Below are 19,683 nucleotides of genomic sequence, written 5' to 3'. Positions count from 1 at the left end.
TGCTCGTTTAGTAAACGAGCCGGGCTTGAATCCAGTAAAGCTCGGCATGTTTACGTAGAGAATCCAGCAAAAAAAAGAAGGTAGTTTTAGTTTAGCTGCCCAGAGGATTGTCGATTAACGGTGATTTGCATCCACTGCTTCGAAGCTCATTATCTGAACCACCTCCTAATTTGCACAGGTATCACTTCTCTCTCACTCTCTCACTAGGGTTTCATTTCCATCAATATCCCACTGTCCATAACTATGAATTGCCAGAAACTCACTTCCTCTCACCACCTTTTGACCTCCAACTGAATTACAACTCAATTACATTTGAGTTTCATGTAATTTCGGTGAATTTAATGCAACAAAGGTGCGATTTTCACCAGTCTATCCCATGGCCTCTTTGAAATTCTCCGTCTCATTGGAGCCCAAGAACCCTAATTTCGCCATTGGCTCTTCACAACTGTTGGGTCAGTGTTCAATTTCTGCGTTTACGGGTGGTTATGTTCATATAACTGGTGTATAATATCTCATCAACCCAATTAGCAACCTCAATAGAATTAGGGTATCTCAGGCTGATACCGCGGTATCAGACGATTCGGGTTCGAATGAAGTTGATAGTTCCTTTGATTGTTCAACTAAAGAAATGGGTATTGCGGGTTTGGTTTTGGGAAAAGGCTTGGGTTTTGGTAGGAAATTTAGTAAGGGTAGGAGAAATGTGTGGCAACGGGTTCGGGGTGTGAAGAGAGTGAGGAAAGATGTGTATTTTAAATCTACTTGTAGAGGGAATGGTAGTGACTACAGCAAAGAACAACAAAGTAAACCTATTGTTGTAGATGAGCAAAGTATTTCTGGTGTTGATGTTGATAAAGTTGGGGCTTTGAGTACCGAGCGTTGCAACTCTATCTTGAAAATTTTGGAGAGGACTAATGATGATAGCAAAGCTCTGAAGTTTTTCGAGTGGATGAGAAGAAAGGGAAAGTTGAAGCAGAATGTAGCGGCGTATAACTTGGCTCTCCGGGTGGTGGGGAGGGCAAGGGATTGGGATCTAGCGGAGAAGATGATTCTTGAAATGACTAGTGAATCAGGTTGTGAACTCAACTTTCAGGTTTTCAATATGCTTATTTATGCTTGTTCTAAACAAAGGCGTGTGGGTTTGGGTGCGAAGTGGTTCCGTATGATGTTGGAAAATGGCGTGCGACCTAATGAGGCTACTTTTGGTATGCTCATGAGTCTTTGTCAAAAGAGTAGGAATGTTGAGGAGGGCGAGTTTACTTTTTCCCATATGAGGAATTTCAGAGTTAGATGTCAATCAGCATACTCTTCTATGCTGACAATTTATACCCGTTTGGATTTGTATGATAAAGCGGAAAAAGTGATTAGTTTCTTGAGAGAAGATGAAGTTGTCTTGAATAGGGAGAATTGGTTGGTCTTGATTAATGCATATTGTCAACAAGGCAAGTTGGAGGAGGCTGAGCTTGTATTGGTTTCAATGCAAGAAGCTGGATTTTCCCCTAATATAGTTGTCTATAATACACTTGCACATATTTTGATAGGGCAGCGGCCATTGTCCTGCAAAAGAAACAACTTTGAGGCCCTTTGAGAGGGAAGGGACGAAGTGGATAGATCTGATGGATTCTTGAGGGGTACTTCTTGAGTCTATAAGATTAAGAATCCATAAATAAAAGGCCAATTCGTATGGAACATATATGTGTGTCCAAATCTGATGCTGGATTTTCCCCTAATATAGTTGTCTAGAATACACTTGCTCTGCAAAACCCATGTCATTCTTCTCCCAAAATAACTATATTATCTCAGCATCAAAATTCTCCATTTTCCCCTAATATAGTTGTCTATGCATAGGGCAGCAGCCATTGTTAACATGGTTGCGGAGACACAATTAAAGCAGGATCTGTAGGTACGCCTTTGCCTTAGGCTATGAGTTTGCGGCCATGCTTACAAAGTTGGCGGCCAGGTTCAACATGTATGCGGCCAGGAAATTAAAGCATGTTGTATATATACTTAATTACGTATGCGCCCCACAGTTTTCTCTCTTTTCTTTTTCTTTCTTGCCCCATTTGTACGACGGCTAATCCCATCGCCCATCACGTCTCTCTCTCTCCTCCGGCGTCTCTCTCTCCTCTTCCGACGTCTCTCTCTCCCCCGCATAGACAGGTACAGATAAATACATAAAACCACTGCGTATCAGTGTGTTTGGTCCAAAGGCCTAGTTTTACCAATTTAAAGTTTGATTTTTCTGAACCAACCAAACAGATCCCTGCTGCTCTTCTCGTCAGGTTCGGTTTCTAGGGTTCTCTTTGTTTTCTTGTTTTCAATTTCGCCAATTCCTTGTGTTTCTTATAATCTTGTCCAAGGGTTGTGTTTTTTATTTCGTCATTTTGTAATTCGCCCTAGGGTTTATCCCTATTATTGTGTGTGCTAGAATAATTCAGTTCCTTTGTGGAGTCCATTGAATTCTGTAAGTTTTCTTTACATGCACGCATGGATATTAATTATTATGTACTTCAGTTAATCCCTAAACTTACCTACCTTAGGAAAATATGGGTTTTTGATTGTTAGGGCGCCAATTAAATAGCATAGATTTTCACTTCGTGGAACTGTTGATTTTGAGGTGTCACATAGGTTGGGCTGGCAAGACACGGAAGTGGGCTGGACACGGTTCTAACCGGGCACGAAAGGGCATGGGCACGACACAACAAATTCTAGGCACGGCATGAAGGCACGGCCCATTTGACACCTCTACTGCTGATCATTTACAAGTTGAAGGATTTGGAAAAAAATCCATGACTTGATATTATTTTATGTGCTGTTCCAATTCAATATTAGGCTTACAAATTTTAGTCGTGATACCTGATAAGTGCTTTCTGCATAGTATTTTTCCACGCTTGGATTCCGAGGCGTAATCTTAGATTTCCTTGTCGTATACTGTGAATCTTGTCTACAGTTCAGCCCTCATCCTCTTTTTATTATCCAGCTATTCGGGATTATACTTACCGTCTCTGTTCCAAAGTTATACTTGTTGTCTCTGTTCTTAGTCAGGTCTATAAATCTGTGTTTAATGGTAATTTCGTCCATTGAATTGTTTCGGTTAACTACCTTGTTGCATTTGCGTAAGTTGGTAAGTGGTATTCAGTCTAATACTTCTTTTCCATCAACAAGTGAAAATTAGACCACTTTATGGGTTAAATTTGGTTTGATTGGATATAGCAGGGTTGATCACCTTTCGTAATACAATACCTCCTCAATGTGGATTATCTGTTTCTATCTAGTCTTGCGTTATTTTGTTGATTCTGTTCTTTTGAACTGGACCATTATAATTGTTATGCAGTCCAGAGACATGTACTTGTGTACTTGAATACTACTTGTTTTGGACAGCTTGTTTAATTGTGATTTTAGGCACATTACCTTGCTTTTTTAATATGGGACACGAGGAAAATAAATACTTGAGAAAATTTAGTTGCCTTTTTAATGAAACAATGAATCTTTGATAGAACAATTCGGAGAGCTTGTTTAATTTTGATTTTAGGCTTCAGTACCATGCTTTGTTACTCTGGGATAAGAGAGAGGGAAATACTTGATAAAACTTAGGTTTTGCGTGAAACAGTGCATCTTTGATACTAGTAATATTTACATGGTGTGGTTACTGGTTACAACACCGAAAGTCTATTCCGGACCTTCCGGTTAACTTCATGGTTGAACTGGTGATCTTTGATTACAGTTTGATTTTCGGAAGTTGTCAGGAGTCTAATTTACTGCACGTTATGAACTTTTGATCAGTATGGGTTTAAAACGGGCAAAATACTTTTCACATGTTTTTGGACTTTTATTTGTATGTCTTGATAAAAGAATAATGGTTTCTCTAATTGTAGTGTCACAATCGCGTGGGCAGGATGGATGATGAGTTCGATCACTATACTTTTCTGGGTTTGCCATCTGGTGAAGAAGGAGCCAATCTTTCAGAGAAAGAGATTACAAAAGCTTATAGAAAGAAGGCTTTGGAATTACACCCGGACAAGAGGCCAGATGACCGCAATGCAAACGCCGACTTCCATCAGCTCCATGCTTCATACGCTATTCTCAAGGATGAAAAAGCTAGGAAATTATTTGACGATCTCATGCGTGTTAAACGTAAGAAGGCTCTCCACCAATCACAGCAGGGCTCCAAGCGACGGAAGATGATGTCTGATCTTGATGAAAGAGAGAAGGCTGCTTTTGCTCCTGACCCTGTAACAAAAGCTCAGGAGGAAGAAGAGCGAATTACTAGGAAACTCCATGAAGAGATTTCTAGAATTCGTGCCCAACATGCCAATAAAGTTGCATCAACGAATCCACGGAGAACGGAGAATGCAGCAGTTGGCGGAAGGGAGAGTAAAGGTGGTGGTGGTAGCGGTTTGGACAAGGAGAAGGTGCTTAAGGTGTATTGGGAGAAGATTGGTGAGGATTATAGTGCTCAACGACTGAAGGAGTTGTTTGAGCAGTTTGGTGAGGTTGAAGATGTAGTGATCAAGAGTTCCAAGAAAAGAGGCTCTGCACTTGTTGTGATGGCGTCTAAAGATGCAGCTGTAAGTTGTTAGTCCGTTATAAACTTCTGTTGACTGCTCTCTCTGGTGGCACTCAGGATTTGGTATCATTTCCATTAGTTTTGTGATAGTTACCAAGGATTTGTATGATTGATTGGACCAATTTGTTCATTCTGCAGGTTGCTGCTACCGGTAGTGTGTGTGGAGATCTCTCAAGTCCTTTACTGGTCCTGCCTCTTGATCCAGCCAAAACTACTGCTTTTTCAAGCCCCCTTAAACACGCAGAACCTGAGGGTCCAAAGCTGAGTAATCTTGTGGGTGCTGGGCACCAATTATTTGAAGACTCAGTATTGAAGAAAATGATGCAAAAAGTTTGTGCATGTCACCTTCACTTTCCCTCCCATCCTCCCGTCCACACATTAACAATCTCAGATTTGATTTGGCTTGTCTATTACCATTAGGCTATTGTGAATGTAAGAATACGTGGATGACATGAATATGTATGAGTCTAGGCACACGTCAATGAGAGCAGCTGCAGTGAAGAAAAGATCAATGTCCACAATACTGTCATAATGTTATTGAGTTGGCCTGCGAGATTTGCAACTCTCTTGTCTTCATTTTGAGATTGTTCATTGACCTGACATCATTTGTAATGCTTAATCAGGGTTGGGCCAGCTCAGGTATAGGTAAGCTTAGTTGCTGGAACCTCCTACCCTGGTGGCGAAGCCACCTTAGATCCTCGCTTCCACACTCCAAGTCAGAATCCCCTAAGAACCTTGCTCCCATTGAAAAAGAGCCCGCTCATAACTAGAGTAGAACCTCCCAAGCATGAAAATCCCCAAAGAAACAAAAGAAAGATACTAACAGAAAATATGAAGTACTGATATGAAAATACGATAATATTAACTTAAATCTGCTCAGGTACTAGTGTAAACATTGTATTTACTTATTTCAATAAAACCATACTTGGTGGTTTATGTTTTGTACAAACTACATCATTGCCTATTTCTATAATATAGAAACACTCCTCTAGTTGGAAGTACAGATTTTGTACAAAGTCCTTCTATGTATATTTCAGTTCACTGTACTTCATGTAATTGTGGAGTTAGTACTGATTTTATTTTTCGCTAAGTTATTCGGTTTTTGAAATATAATTGTACTTTTGTAGATTATATATTTGTAGTTCTATGGAATTGTTCCTAAACACTCCCACCAAAGCTCTCAAACGAGGAGCTTTAACAATCTTCGCTCTCCTGGCCAGGCTCCCTCTCCCGTCCCCACTTTGTGCAACTAAGGGTACAAGTGAGGTAGAAATGGAGATTGGGTCTCTCTAGGCATGATCGAGATCGGGAAGGGGGTCTGTCTCATACCTGACCTCTTGCGTCTGGAAGTACTTTTTGTCTAGTATAGATATGTGATGTTCTTATTTTAGGACTTCAGAGAACATGAAGATGAGATAAGGATGCTTGTTGTCAGTGCTTCTGCTATTGTTCTGTTCATTTGGGTAAAATAAAAGAGCTGGGGATTTTCATCACATAGTTTTCATTTGGACGGTGCATTGTTATGTGAAGATTGTGAGAGTTATATAGAGTATGTTTTTTGTAGTAGTTCCTTATTTGTCTTGATTTTGGCCTATGCTGGCTCACTGCATGTCAAATGTTCCTTGTCACACAACATATTTCTTTTTGCTTGCCAAGTTTCATGTTGTTCTAGGTAATGGGCAAATATGGTTAGTTTGGTGTATTATCTATCTTAATTTTGTCCTTTATTCTGAGCAGGCTGCAGAGAAGCAAAAATAGCATGGGAAGTTTCCCAAAATCTGACATTATAACTGCAGCACACAGCTTTGAAATTTCCCGGTCTTGACTAGCGGTGACTATCCAATCAAATCCCGTTACATGTCATGTTTCATTTTTGTTATGGTTGGTTCCATTTTTTCATGTCCTTGCCCACCCAAATAGGGCAGTTTGTTTCCTTTGCGAGGGCAAAAGCTTGAGTGGTTTTCTTTCTTTGGTTGTTTTTATTTGTAAGTTGTAGATTAATAAACAGTTCGTTTGTAGTCTAATATCAATTGTTCATGAAATGCAGGACTGTTGTAGAATTGTCTTCACGGAGGAATAGTGTAGAACATAGATTTCGACAGGATTCAATCGCTGCAGACTTAGTTGTTGTAGTCCCAAGTACGGGAGAGAGCATTTGTTCCTTGGCTTGAATTACTATATTTTTACCTATGAATCCAATAATCAGTAAAGGACTGCACTTTGTAGTGCTTAGCGGAGGGCTGTATTGAGTTCTATTAAAGTAGCTGTTTGAATCTGTCCATTTATGATAACGTCTAACGGATGAGTTGAAGTGTGGCATGTTGCTGGTCTTTCTTGTTCAATTGCTCAAACACACACACGAGATCCATTTTCTTTCTTGTGTTCAATTTACTACATGATATGGATTTGTCTTGCCGAGTAATTACTCTCAATTGTTGATTTGTGTTCGTTGTTTGCTTTTGATACAGCTGTGTTCGTGCTAAGGCGATGCGAACTTTTTCGTAACAAAATGAGAGGAGAGAATGTGAGGTGGAAGACATCCGATCGGTTCAAATTGAGGAGAACCTGACATCTTCAAAATAGATACAATCAACGTTAAAATTCGCAACACAAGGAGAAGTACTGTAGGATTTTGCCTACCGGAAGCACAAGGATTGAAACACAGGAAGAGCTAGTAAACACACATTTTCATCAATTGCAGTCTTTATTGTTCTCCTATGAAAAGCAACATTTATGAAATACCCTTGGAAATTTCTCTAATGCTCATAATATACACAATTATACAAAACAGGGCTACATCTTCCCTGTTACAATCCCCTGTTCTATACCACATACTACAAAAAATGAATCAACTGGTGAGCACAAGATTGTACACCAATTTTACCGCCATGATCAATCAGCAATGGTAACGAACGAATCGGTGCCGTCAACCATTACCCTTTTGTTATTTTCCGGAAATCAGCGGAACTGAAGAAAATACGAGGTTCCGACTTCTGGAATCCCACTGCCAAGCCCCATCGCAATTGCAGACATCAAATTCCATGCCCACAAATTCATTGGGGTGAAACCAGAGATTTCAATTCCAACTTACATGCCGTCTAGTAAGATCAGCCCCCATTTCCGGGGATACCACTTCAGCCGAGTCTTTGACACTTTTCCGGTGAATGAAGAGAGGAATATCCTCTGGTCGAGTTACAAAGAATGCAGCACAGCCTCTGTGGACAGTCAATTGAAGAAGTATGGAGAATCGATAACTTCTTGCAAGTCGAAGTCGCCTCTATCTGGGAGGGACGGAAATGTCAACTCTGGATATTGGCTTCACATAAAAGCAAATATGTGCTGTAGGGGTGATAAACAAACCAAACGAGCCAAGCAGGTAGTTAATTAAATTTGGTTTAATAACTTTAACGAGCTTCAAAAATATGTTCGAACTTAACTTGTTTATGAGACGAGCCAATCTCATACGAGCTTCAATCAAGTCAAACACGAGCCGATCTCAAGTAGCTTAAATTTCTTATACATACTAAGCCGAACGAGTCGAGTAGTAGCTTGTTCAAGCTTGGCTTGAAATCTTAACGAACTTCAAAAAAATGTTTAAGCTTGGTTTGTTCATGTAGCAAATCAATCTTGAACAAGCTTTTAACGAACGAATACAAACTCAAACTTAAGTAGCTTGATTCGTTTAGAGCCTTAAATATGTGACCTCAAATCTTCCAAGAAGTGAGCTTTAGAAAAAAGATGACCCACAAAATGGTGTAGAATGGAATCATATTTGTGACCTTTTTTTTTACTCACCATTGGAGTTGCTCTAACGAACTAATGAAAAGGGATCATCCGTTGCTATAAATATTCAGATAACAAATCCATTCTACTACTTATTTGAATGTTTGTCAAGACTTAGGCTCCGTTTGTTTCGATGTCAAATATTTACAATGTAAAATATTTTTCATGTAAAATGTTTTTTCAGAAAATAAATTTCAAATTTTTATTTTTCGGTATTTGATTGGCACTTTAAAATATTTTCAGAAATCAACAAAATAGTGTAGAGAGAGGGATGGGTGTTAGCAATTTTCTGTTGATGGGCCTACATAGATTATAAAATTAAATATTGTATGTTGTCGAATAAGGCTTGAGTGATGTCGGTATTACCCATAAGGTTGTGATCGTTCAATAAATATGACCCGGGTAATGGACACGTCTCTATTAGCACGTATTTGGGTCATATCACGTGCATTAAGTGGTGCGGACTTATTTTATATGTAGAGACTAATTAAATGGTCCAATATGGTTCCATCTATTATGATGGGCTATGAAGGAACCAGGGTTTATAAATAAGTGGTCAAGGTCCCCACTCCAGCCCTAGCCTCTTTTCTCATACCATCCCAGTGTGAGATTAAGGTAAAAAATCAAGAGTATGGTTTTGGGGGCGGAAGACGAATAACCACGCACTTAGGTTTTCATCCTCCATGGCAACAGGTACACATCCGGTATTATTTTCTTCAATGGTTTGACATGAGTTCTTGGGTTTAGGGTTTCTTACGAAATCCTACAATGGGGACTTAAACGGTGGAGAGATCTAGAAATATTGGAATTGAACGTGGATCAGGACTGGCGATCGAGGAAACTGAGCAGTGAGAATTGCAGTATGTTCATTTCGAAAAATAACTTACAGAAGATTTAAGAGTAAATCATTTTCATCCAATTGATGGTTTTCCTAATTTTTTACACAACCAAACACCGGAAAAGGTAAAATATTTCACCGAAAAATATTTTACACCCAAACAAACAGAGCCTTAATACTTAAAAATAAGGGCGGGATCAACAATTGTATCTCTTTAAAGGTCCAAAAATTCAACAAAATTAGTACTCCCTACAATACTAGAAACGGCATTTTACTCTTTCTTAAACCCTGTGATCGAACCATAGCATATCGAAACGATTGTATCTACTCAGAATATGTTAATTGTATTCGCTAATGCTAGATTATTCCTAGTATTCCTACGTACATACGAATACAAAATACCAAGTGGAGATTCATTAATTAAATTTCGGGTTGGCAATGGAGGTAAAATAATGAAACTTTTGGATGTGACATATGCATATGTGCAATCATGCCGGCCTCACGAGAGTTTATTTTAGGGACATTACTTTTTAGTGAGGATCAGGATCCATGGGACTGGAGACGGTCCTGTTCAGTATGTTTCCGGGTCTTTCTCGGGGCCGTTTTCATGATCGGAATAGTTGATATTTTAGAGCTCGTCGAGAATGTTATCAGGAATGCCAAAATTCATGATAATTGATACCGTTAAATGTGCTTTTGAAATGCATTTACCTATAAAAAAAATGAGTTTTTATTATCCAATATATGTTGCAATATTTTTTAAACCTATTTTTGTTAGAGATTAATATGTTTTCGAGAATAGAAAAAACAGTATCCGATTAACATGAGTCTTTCCGTGACTAATGTTCTCGACGAAGTCTAAAATATCAATGTTCTTGATCATCAAAACGGACCTAAAAAGGGCTCGAAAGAGACTGGACAGGACCGAGTAGTCCCTTCAGCGACCGGAGAAAATCCTGATCCTCTCCGTTTCGCTTTCTTTTTAAACCTTATTTTTCAAAAAAAAGGTAATTTCAAGCTCAAATATAATAAAAATAAAAAATATTTTTTTAATTTTTTTTTACCGTTTAAAAGATCTCAATGAGATCTATAAAAAAATATCCATATTGGTAGAAAAATTATTTGCGTAAACACATGATTTTGAAGCTTGAAATTACCTTCATTTTCTAAACCTTCATTTTCTAGGAATCTGGAATTAGTTACTCTTTGGTGGGTCAAAAAGTATTTGGTTAAGATTGTCCCTTATATCATAAATTGGTTTGTGGATTAAGATCCGATTCTGCTAAGGTTCTTATTTTTGTTAATGAAACACATCTAAGTGTTGGTGGTTCTTATTTTATAATGGTTCATACATCATATTTTCCTTCATATTTTATAATGGTTCATACATCATATTTTCCTTCAATCAAATAGTCGGAAAAAGTATTTTAAATTGTAAAATATAGACAATTTTTTGAAATTAAGATACAAATTGAAACGAAGGTAGTATGAATTATTTTGCTGTAGCGTTCGATTCAAATGTCTTTTTTCTGTTATTTTCTTCATTTTTTTTTCTCACATTTTCTTAAAACCCCATTGCACCAAAAATGAATGCCCGGATTCCCATTTTATACCTCCCTCTTTATTACTATGATTTAATCTCTCTTAATCACAAAAGACATTAACGGAAACCATTAGTTTGCCTTAATGGTACAATTAACATACATTACCAACCTCAGTGATTGTAAATTAATCACTAAACTCGGCTTAGTAAATTATGTACCAAAAAAGGTAAAACGATGCAAAAGTAATTTGTTTACCATAAGCGTACATAATCCTAAATAACTGCAAAAATCATTTATTAAACTCAGCTTAATTAGTAAATTATTTACCAAAAAGAAAGCTTCTAAAACAAAAGTGCTACAGACACAACAGTTGTGTAAAATACAACACACAACCAATCTCTAGCTATCCGTTGCTGTAATAAATGGCCAGGATTCGCTCAAACTCTTCCCCATAAAAGTTAAACTTTTCCTTGGAAGAGTTTTTTTAAAATCTAGACCGTCCAAATACATCTGGACAGTCAGAATTACATACACAACCAACACAACGGTTGTGCAAGTAGCATTTTTGCAAATAAAATCCCACATCCAAAAAAAATGTTGCTAGTACGAATTTGAGCGCGATTGTGTTCGAAACTGTCTGATACACGTGAGCTTCGTAAAATGATGAGAATTGACACGTCATGGCTAGGATAATTTTGAACACATCTTTGACAGAATTTATGGACCGAAATATGTGCATATAGAAATTACATTGGCGATGCCAAGGCTCTTCTCCATCACATACTAATGTGGATCCGAAAACAAGTACGTGTATAGTACTCACATCTATGTGCGGTGGAGAAGAGCTAGGGCACCGAATGACAATCCAATTATGATACACTATTTTTGGCACATCAAATGTTTTAAACAATTTCCAATGTTTTGAGTTATATCGCACATTCTTATGAGGTTCATATATTTAGTGGAAAACCCCACAAAAATAAGTGATTGAAAAGTGATCCGGGCTATAGAATGGCATCTGGCCGTCCATCTCGACACAAACAGAATCTGAGCTTATAAATTTAAGCCATCAATTGCTGAGATGAATAATCAAATCGACCGCACTACACGTGTTGTGTTGACCCAAATCCTCAAAGTATTACGTAACGATACTCTCAGATTATTATACGTATAATTTTATGAGGAAACCCGAGATAATTCCCACATATTCCTCAATACAACAATCTCTCAGAAGAAAGACAGCCCCGAAAAGGCTGGAGCGTCTGTTGCACGCAAGTTACAGGAGCGTAGGATAGGCTTTCCAGGTTAATGGCTACTCCTATTTCTGACGTTGAAAACAATGTAACTCGGCTTGTGGCCCCGCCGCTTTATGCTTGGGACCTTTTTCGTCTAACATACCGTCCATTTCTCGTATCACGATATTCTGACGAATCGTGGACAGACAGACAGACAGAGAAAGATGGATGGTTTTTTCCTCACAGTTAGAGAGGTGTCCGAGCTAACTTACACGTATCTCAACTAATTTCGTTTTCGGTGGCAAGTCATGCACATCGAGAGTAGAGAATTCAAGAACCTCCGTTCCCAAATGAGTGACCTTTTTGGAACTCCGTGTAATTTTAAAATGTTTATATCTTTCGATTTATGAAATTTTATGTGATTTCAGAAATTTGTTTAATAAAATTAATTAAAATCTATCAAATATGATTTATATTGCATATTTTTTAACTCTCATAATGAAAAATATAAATAATTAAAAATAACACACTTTTTGACCAATAGATAATCTTCGAAATATAAAAATATAAACAATTAATAATTTATAGATAATCTTTCGATAGATGTTTGTGAATGCATCCAATTACTATGATTTATCAGTCACATCAAAAAGTGCAATAACTCTATAGATAATCTTCGATTCCATTTGGAGTTGGGGGAGAAGGATCCTAGGTTGCCAAAACGATAAAAATTGCTATCAAATTTTTATATCACATAATTTACACTGCAAATAATTTTGGCGCTCTAATTTTTTATAATAACTCTCCAAATCTTGTCTTTTAGCGTAAAAAAGTGGAGTGTCAGAATTATTTTTCAATTTACACACGTATATTTATACATATCATCACCACTAGGAATTTGTAGATGAAAAATTACATAACCACAAATATTTTGTACGAGCGCTTACATAGGTATTGAAACCCACACCCAAAAAAACATTCAAATTGTATGTAGATACCGAGCACTGGTAATTTAATTCTCTAAAATATCAACAATTATTATATTTTCAGCTTGACTAAAACTCATGGTAATTTACACACACTTATCCGAAATTTAAGATTCCTTGAATGTTTGATTTATAATTCTATAGTATTAGTCCTTATCCTTTTGAATCCATTCAAATAAGCCCATGTGAGATGTAGGGGCCGGCATTTTGTCCCATTTCTTTGTCCTATATTTGACGTCACATATAATTAAAATACTGCTAAAATACATCAAGGCTTGTTCACAAGAGCATTTTTTTTCTCAACTACAACTAGATAGGCTATATCTTACGTAGTATTATATTTTCTTTTGTTGCCCATGATTGTCCAATCAAGAACAAGAAAACAAATGCAAATGATATAAAACAATGAGCACCCTCAATTGAGAGGTTGAATCTTGCCCAACAGAAAAGTGAATTAGTCTCCTTGGGTTGGCTTTATGTGGTTATTGCTAGCCTCACTTCTTCTTTTTTAACAGCAAAAAAATTTCATGCTCATGCTCAAGACTAATAGGAGCAAGGAAATAACATTATGCTCAAAGTTTAGTCATCTGCCCAATCCGAGACCCAAAACCGACGATTGGTAAGAAGCCAATTAAGGACACCCGTTGGGCCGAAGCCCAAACACGGTACTCCTATAGGTCTAAAAAATCCAGATATTACAATCAGCTCATAAAAAAACAGCCCAAGCAGTCCTCAAGAACCCTAATAGCCCCGTCATCAGAAAGACACTTTCTTGCCACCACCGCGACTTGGGAAATCAGCCTCTGTTGCTGCCTGGAATGGCACAACCGCCATCCCCACCTCTGACCACATTGTCGCTGTTTGATTGATGTAGTGTCAAGTTATCATAATCGTTGGAATAAAAAACCAAATGCACATGCTAAAATAGTGCGACATAAAAGGAGGGGAATGTCACAAAAACAAAAAAAAGGAAGAAGGAGAGCATAGGAAGAATATCATCTGAATATGTATATTATGAGGGTGTTTGCAAGATGTGGAACTAAGTTTATTTATATTACAGTCCTAGATTTTACTTGAGATCACAGAGTTCCAATTTTAGTACAAGCATATTTAAATTTGTAGTAAAATTGCTAATATTTACTATATAAATTTAAACAATAAGCTTCCAAATTACTTAATACAAAGTCTCGACCCAAAAGGATCTCAGACCCAACTTATCTAAAAATAATTTTTTAATCGCTCAATTTCCAGATAAGAATAAAGCTTCTATAAATTAATAAAATTTTAGAATTAAGTGAGAAGAGTTTTCTTGAAAAATACTGAACTCGGGGACCCTATTGTCCCATAAGGTACAACACCCATCTGGGTCATCAATTTCGACAATAGACGGCTCATATTTCATCTTAGCCGAATAATCTCAAACGTCTATCCGTTCATTGTTAAGATGAAATTTGAGTCGTTCATTGCCGAAATTAGACGACCCGGACGAGGACAGCACCCATGTTTGCAAGATAAAGGAAAGGATTAGTAATATCGCGAGAATCGGATCAAAAAAAATATCCCGAGAAAATGAGAGGGTTTCACATCAGAGATTGGTCCCCCCCACTATGGCCTATGTACCCATACCACGTGCATAGATGCATTAAACGTTGTAGATGGAGACATCATAAAAGAAGGGCCCTTTTATTACATCTTTCCCCCCTGAACTATCACGTTTTCCGAAATTTTCCCTGGCCTACAACACAATTCTATACTTGACCACAGATCACCTTAAACTATCAAAGTATTTAGTATAACTTAGGCCCCGTATTAGTCTCCAGTCGCACAATGGCTGTTAAAGAGTCTTCAAAAATCCCATAAAAAGGATTTGTTTTTTTTTTTCCTTAAGATATGCGAGTTTATCTGGCATTCTCGACGTACTTTAAGAAAAACGGTACTTGAGTGAGTACCATGTGGGGCTCTTTAGCGACCATTATGCGATCGAAGACTAATAAGGTTTGCTGTAAAATATAACCAGGAGTTTATATAATCTCACGTGCACATTAATACGGATATTTTGATTTTCCCAATTTGTAGCATTCATCGATGTATATAGTAACTACTAGAATGCAAAGGCGGCTAAATCGTTAAGTAATTTAACCATTCATTTAAATGCACACAAGATTTCACAACTATTTTGATGTTCACGCTCTACCTACAAATCCCTTAGCTATCTCTTCTAATTACTCTCGTTAAAAAACTGCATTTTCTAATACACCTAAAATGATGAAAACAAGCTTTGGTATAAGAAACCATCGTTCCGCTCGTGGACTTTGTTTGCGAAGTAGTCAAGACAAGCATCAGCTTAATAGTACATCCGTCGATCGTTCGGTTGTCCCCGTCGCAACCTCTGCAGCTCCACCGCTGCAGAAAAATCCGAGTCCGCGGTCGCGGCTTTTTGTATGCCAATAGTGTGTGAGAGAAATAGCCTCATATCTTCAATTTATCACACTCTAAATAAACATTTACTACACGTGTGGGGGGAGTGAGAGACAAGAGAGAGCAAAGGTATCTTACAGGCGACGGATCCAATGCACATAAACTCTCTTAATCTTCCCCTTTATGTGAGCTCTGTTAAAACCCACTCTCTCTCTCTCTCTCTCTCTCTCTCTCTCTCCTATGATGTGTTACATGTGTAGAAAGGAGCCATAACCCTGAGTGAAGCTCAGTGAACTCGCTAAAGAAACGGAAAAAGGCGGTAAAATTTCCAAGATTATATCCCATGTAATAGCATCTCCATAACAAACACCCCTTCTCTCTCTCTCTCTCTCTCTCTCTCTCTCTCTCTCTCTCGTCTTCATGTTCACTGAATTCCATCCCTCTACATGACGTCAAATTCAGACGCCTCCAACCCCAAAAAAGACCAAAAACAGATCCAATTCGAAGTTTCCTCAAAACCCAATTCAGATTCCCCGAATGGGTGTCAAACAACAGCCTCAATTGAGCCAGAGAATTACAGAGAAGAAGAAGAAGAAGAAGAAGAGAATTACAGAGAAGAAGAAGAAGAAGAAGAAGGAGACGAAACTGAATCAACGGCTTCTTCTTCTTCTCTAGACCTCATTATTAAAAACCCGCCATTTTCGGGGGCAATTGAGGTTCCCGAAAACGACGACGGATTCAAGACTCCAACGGATCAGATGATCCCGGAAATTACAGAGTGCCCGCCGGCCCCGAAAAGACAGAGGAAACGAGAATCAAGAAAGAGAAAGGCTTCGCCGGAGGCTCGCCGGAGCCTCCGAATTGATTTCGAAGAAGAGGCCGAATCCATGTTTCCTCCGGCAATTCAGGGAGATTTAGGCCGCGAAATCAAGAGGGCTCGAAGTGAGAAAAAAACAGAGTAAATTTGTTTGCATGCTATATTTGTCTATTCAGAATTGGTAAGAGACTTTCATGTCAAATTGCGTTCATTAACTCATCATGATCATGCTTCTGCTGGAAATTTACTTTCCCATCCAGTTCTTATTTTTTTGTAATAACCGGGGTGTCTGTCCGGACAGCTGGGGTGTATAGTTAACGATCAGACAAACCTTCAGCGATCGCTAGTTTTTTCTTTCTTTCTTTTTTTGTATCGGTGAAGGTTGTGAGTGTGTTTATGTATATGTAAGCCTTGATTTATTTTGTATTTGGCTGATGTGAAAGTTAAAGATTAGGAAAGATTTTTAGAGTGGTGAAGTAAAGACGAAGGAAACGAGAGAGACATAAGACTTCCAACTTTATTATTGCACTCTCATCTTCTTTTGTGATCAAGGTGTTATTCAGTTACGCGAAAAGGGAACAATTCTACTGGGGCTTTTTTTAGTGGGAAAACCTCCCAAGTTAAAAGTCATCTTAAACCCACATGTTATAACGAACATCTAGAATTATGAGAATTTTTTGGTTGCCGGGCGGGTACCACACATGGTACCCCGTTGGTTATATATAGCTGCTTTCAAGTCGAGAAGTGATGCCGTTTCAAAAAAAAAATAAATTTGAGAAGTGATTTTGGCAGGTTGCTAATTTCAGAGTTTCAGAATTAGTCGAGGTGCGCGCAAGCTGACCGAAGATCCTGTTATAAAAAAACGAAGAAGAAGAAGAAGCTGAGAAGTGATTTGGGAATGATGAAGAAGCAGTGGCGAGGGTTTTGTACAGGCCATATTTGGAAGGAAGGATCTGGCATCTTAGGTGTTACACATTTATTATTGACTGGAAAGATAGAACAATTCTTAGTTGGAGGATATCTTTTTATAACCTGACAAGGGGTAAAATTGAAAAGAATCCATTTTATTTTTAGAGTGCATCGTTGTCACATTTAATATTTAGGGGTCCCCAAATTAATCACTGTGCAGGGCTATGTTTGTGTAGGTAAATTTTGCTACAGTGGTGCTATGTCCATCCCTCTGTTTCACCGCTCTCCCTATTGCGGTGATCAATCTCATCATCCGTCTCAGTAATTAATTAAGGGTCCGGATTTTAAAAGAACTCTTACAAAGAGGAAGAGTCTTTTAAAATCCAGACCGTCCAAAATACTTTTGGGACGGTAAAAATGAGACCGATGGAGGGAGCGATAAAATAGAGCGGTTGGATAGACTTTCTGATTTTGGTAGAAAAGAGGTAAAATGTAACAATTGATTAAATTTTTTTTTTTATCAGACGAGAATACCAGAGCATGTAGCCTAGTGACAGGCATGGGCCATGCCATGCCAAGCCTTGCCTAGTCCGGTGACAAACACAAGCCGTTCCATGTCTTACCTAGCCTGGTAACAAGCACACGTCGTGCCATGCCTTATCTATCCCGGTGACAAGCACATGTCATGCCATGCCTTGTTGGGCAGGCCCGGCCCTAAAATTTCCGAAGCCCTAAGCGAAATTTGAGAATGGGGCCTTCTATTTTTTAGTATATTAAACAGTTATTTGATGGAGGAAACAAGCTAAGCATATAGTTCAGTGGCAATGTGGTTGTACAAACCTATAGAAGGATAGGCCGGGAGTTTGAGACTCCAGAGCATTGTTTTTAAGACCTTTTTTATGAACAAATTCCAAAATTTTACGTTAAAAATGGAAGGGGATAGAAATTAAACTCGCGACCTAGAGTTCTGTATGCACGCGGCTTACCACCATGCTAATTGTAAAATATTTCACACCTAGTATATTTAATAAATTTCACTATTTAGCTCAAAACTGGAGATCCTAGGCGATCATCCATTGATTTGTCCCCAGGGCCGGCCCTATTGTTGGAAGCCTCCTCTAGACACCAGAGAAGCAATGGCATGAGCCGCCTTGTTGGTAGACCTTCGAACCCAAGAGAGCTGGCCCCGGCCCCACTTCTCAAATACCAGAGCTAGACCTGGAACCTAGCTCCCTGTGGGAACCAATTCAGACACTCTCTGGCTAATGGACTGCGGCTGCTTGCTACTATCTGATTCAATTGAAGAATATTGCAAACCAATAACAGAAAGTTACATATCTCGCCGAATTGCCCAACGGCTAACAATATAAAACATGAGAAAGAGAGAGAGAGAGAGAGAGAGAGAGAGAGAGAGAGAGAGAAGTGCATGGTTTGTTGGGGTGGAACTCGGGGATCCTGTTGTCCCCTAAGGACCCATATTCCCATCCGAGCCGTTCATGCTCGGCAACAGATGATTCGGATTTTATCTCGGCAATGCGTGGTTGGACGGCTAAGATCTGTTCTGTCGAAATGAAATCTGAACCGTCTATTATCGAACATAGACAGCTCCTCTTCCTAAGGGACAACAAGGACCCGGGTTTGTTGGGGTGGGGGACTTCCCCTAACAATAATGTTAATTCTTTTACAAAAAAACTATGGCATTTATTTTATAAGAGTAGGTATTACCTTGAGTAATATTCATCGCACATGAATGTGACTTGAACTTGAGAGACCAGGAATGGCAACAAGGCGGATTAGGGTCAGAATTCCTTCATCTCCAAACTAGAAAATCTTTTGTACCTCTCTAAACTGACTATATTTTTGCAATAGAAGGCTAAAATAAATAGGTAATATCAATACAGAAACTAGAATATAGAGATAGTAGAGAGTATATAAATTATAAGTGATTGATATATAGTACTTCATATATACAAGTCTCCTCCACTTGAACCCAAATTCGACAGTTTTTTTTATTTTTTTTGATAGGTCCCAAATTCGACAGTTTCTCGTTCTCTTTCTCCATATCATACCCAAATCCGTATTCGAAACCCAAATCCAATCCAAGGGGCGGGGCGGGGCGGGGCGGACTGCTATCCTTGCGTGAAATGAGGTTTGAGCTGATGTTGAACTTTCCCAGGAAGATGTACAGAAGCTGAAGTAAATTTTGTCACATAACCCTGTTTTTCTATTCTTTAGTTGACCTGTCAATTAGGAAAGACAAAATGTTGATGAGATGTTTGAAATTGATTGTGATAAATGGTTTGTCACAATAATTTCTCGGGTACCTACCGATGTGGTGGCTACATGCTAAAATGTACCGATCGACTCCATGTGTGCGGCCCTCATCAGATCTCACATAGATTTTCAAAGATGTTAATTTTGCAGAGAACAACTTTAAACATGCATTGCAAAAAATTCAGCTCAATCAAATATGGATAAGTGCTCAATCAATTCGTCCATTTTTATTGTTCAGATTTCGCAATCTAGAATTGTGAACCAAGAATTAGACGAATTGATCAAACACTAATATCTGATTATACTGATTTTTAT

At 38.4% G+C, this 19,683-nt stretch overlaps 2 protein-coding genes and 1 long non-coding RNA gene across 10 annotated transcripts; 2 read left to right on the top strand and 1 right to left on the bottom strand.

Moving 5' to 3' along the window:
* The first annotated feature begins 76 nt into the window (after nucleotides 1-76).
* LOC131326391 (uncharacterized) lies at nucleotides 77-6,883 on the top strand. Of its 8 annotated transcripts, none has more exons than XR_009199994.1 (5): nucleotides 77-178; nucleotides 3,893-4,565; nucleotides 4,703-4,894; nucleotides 6,302-6,395; nucleotides 6,612-6,883. XR_009199994.1 is itself a non-coding variant. In XM_058359165.1 (4 exons), the coding sequence occupies exons 2-4, from the start codon at nucleotides 3,894-3,896 to the stop codon at nucleotides 6,320-6,322; spliced, it is 885 nt and encodes a 294-aa protein (XP_058215148.1). In that variant the 5' UTR covers nucleotides 80-178; nucleotides 3,873-3,893; the 3' UTR covers nucleotides 6,323-6,883. The 8 variants fall into 8 exon arrangements, 5 of the variants coding, with proteins under 5 accessions (XP_058215146.1, XP_058215148.1, XP_058215145.1 ...); XR_009199993.1 differs by having other exon boundaries at nucleotides 80-178; nucleotides 3,873-4,565; XR_009199992.1 differs by lacking the exon at nucleotides 77-178 and adding an exon at nucleotides 2,141-2,279 and having other exon boundaries at nucleotides 3,873-4,565.
* Nucleotides 6,884-7,249: 366 nt separating this feature from the next.
* LOC131326392 (uncharacterized) lies at nucleotides 7,250-7,872 on the bottom strand. Its single transcript, XR_009199995.1, has 2 exons — nucleotides 7,698-7,872; nucleotides 7,250-7,650 (listed from the first exon to the last, which is right to left on the bottom strand). It is a non-coding gene; the product is annotated as an uncharacterized LOC131326392 (long non-coding RNA).
* Nucleotides 7,873-15,472: 7,600 nt separating this feature from the next.
* LOC131326390 (uncharacterized) lies at nucleotides 15,473-16,728 on the top strand. Its single transcript, XM_058359160.1, has one exon. It carries the CDS (start codon nucleotides 15,815-15,817, stop codon nucleotides 16,328-16,330), a length of 516 nt encoding a protein of 171 aa, XP_058215143.1. The 5' UTR covers nucleotides 15,473-15,814; the 3' UTR covers nucleotides 16,331-16,728.
* Nucleotides 16,729-19,683: the final 2,955 nt, after the last annotated feature.

The sequence above is a fragment of the Rhododendron vialii genome, chromosome 5a (assembly GCF_030253575.1).
Source record: "Rhododendron vialii isolate Sample 1 chromosome 5a, ASM3025357v1".
Taxonomy (NCBI): domain Eukaryota; kingdom Viridiplantae; phylum Streptophyta; class Magnoliopsida; order Ericales; family Ericaceae; genus Rhododendron; species Rhododendron vialii.
The sequence above is the reverse complement of the archived record's forward strand: the minus strand, read 5'-3'. Positions and strand labels throughout refer to the sequence as shown.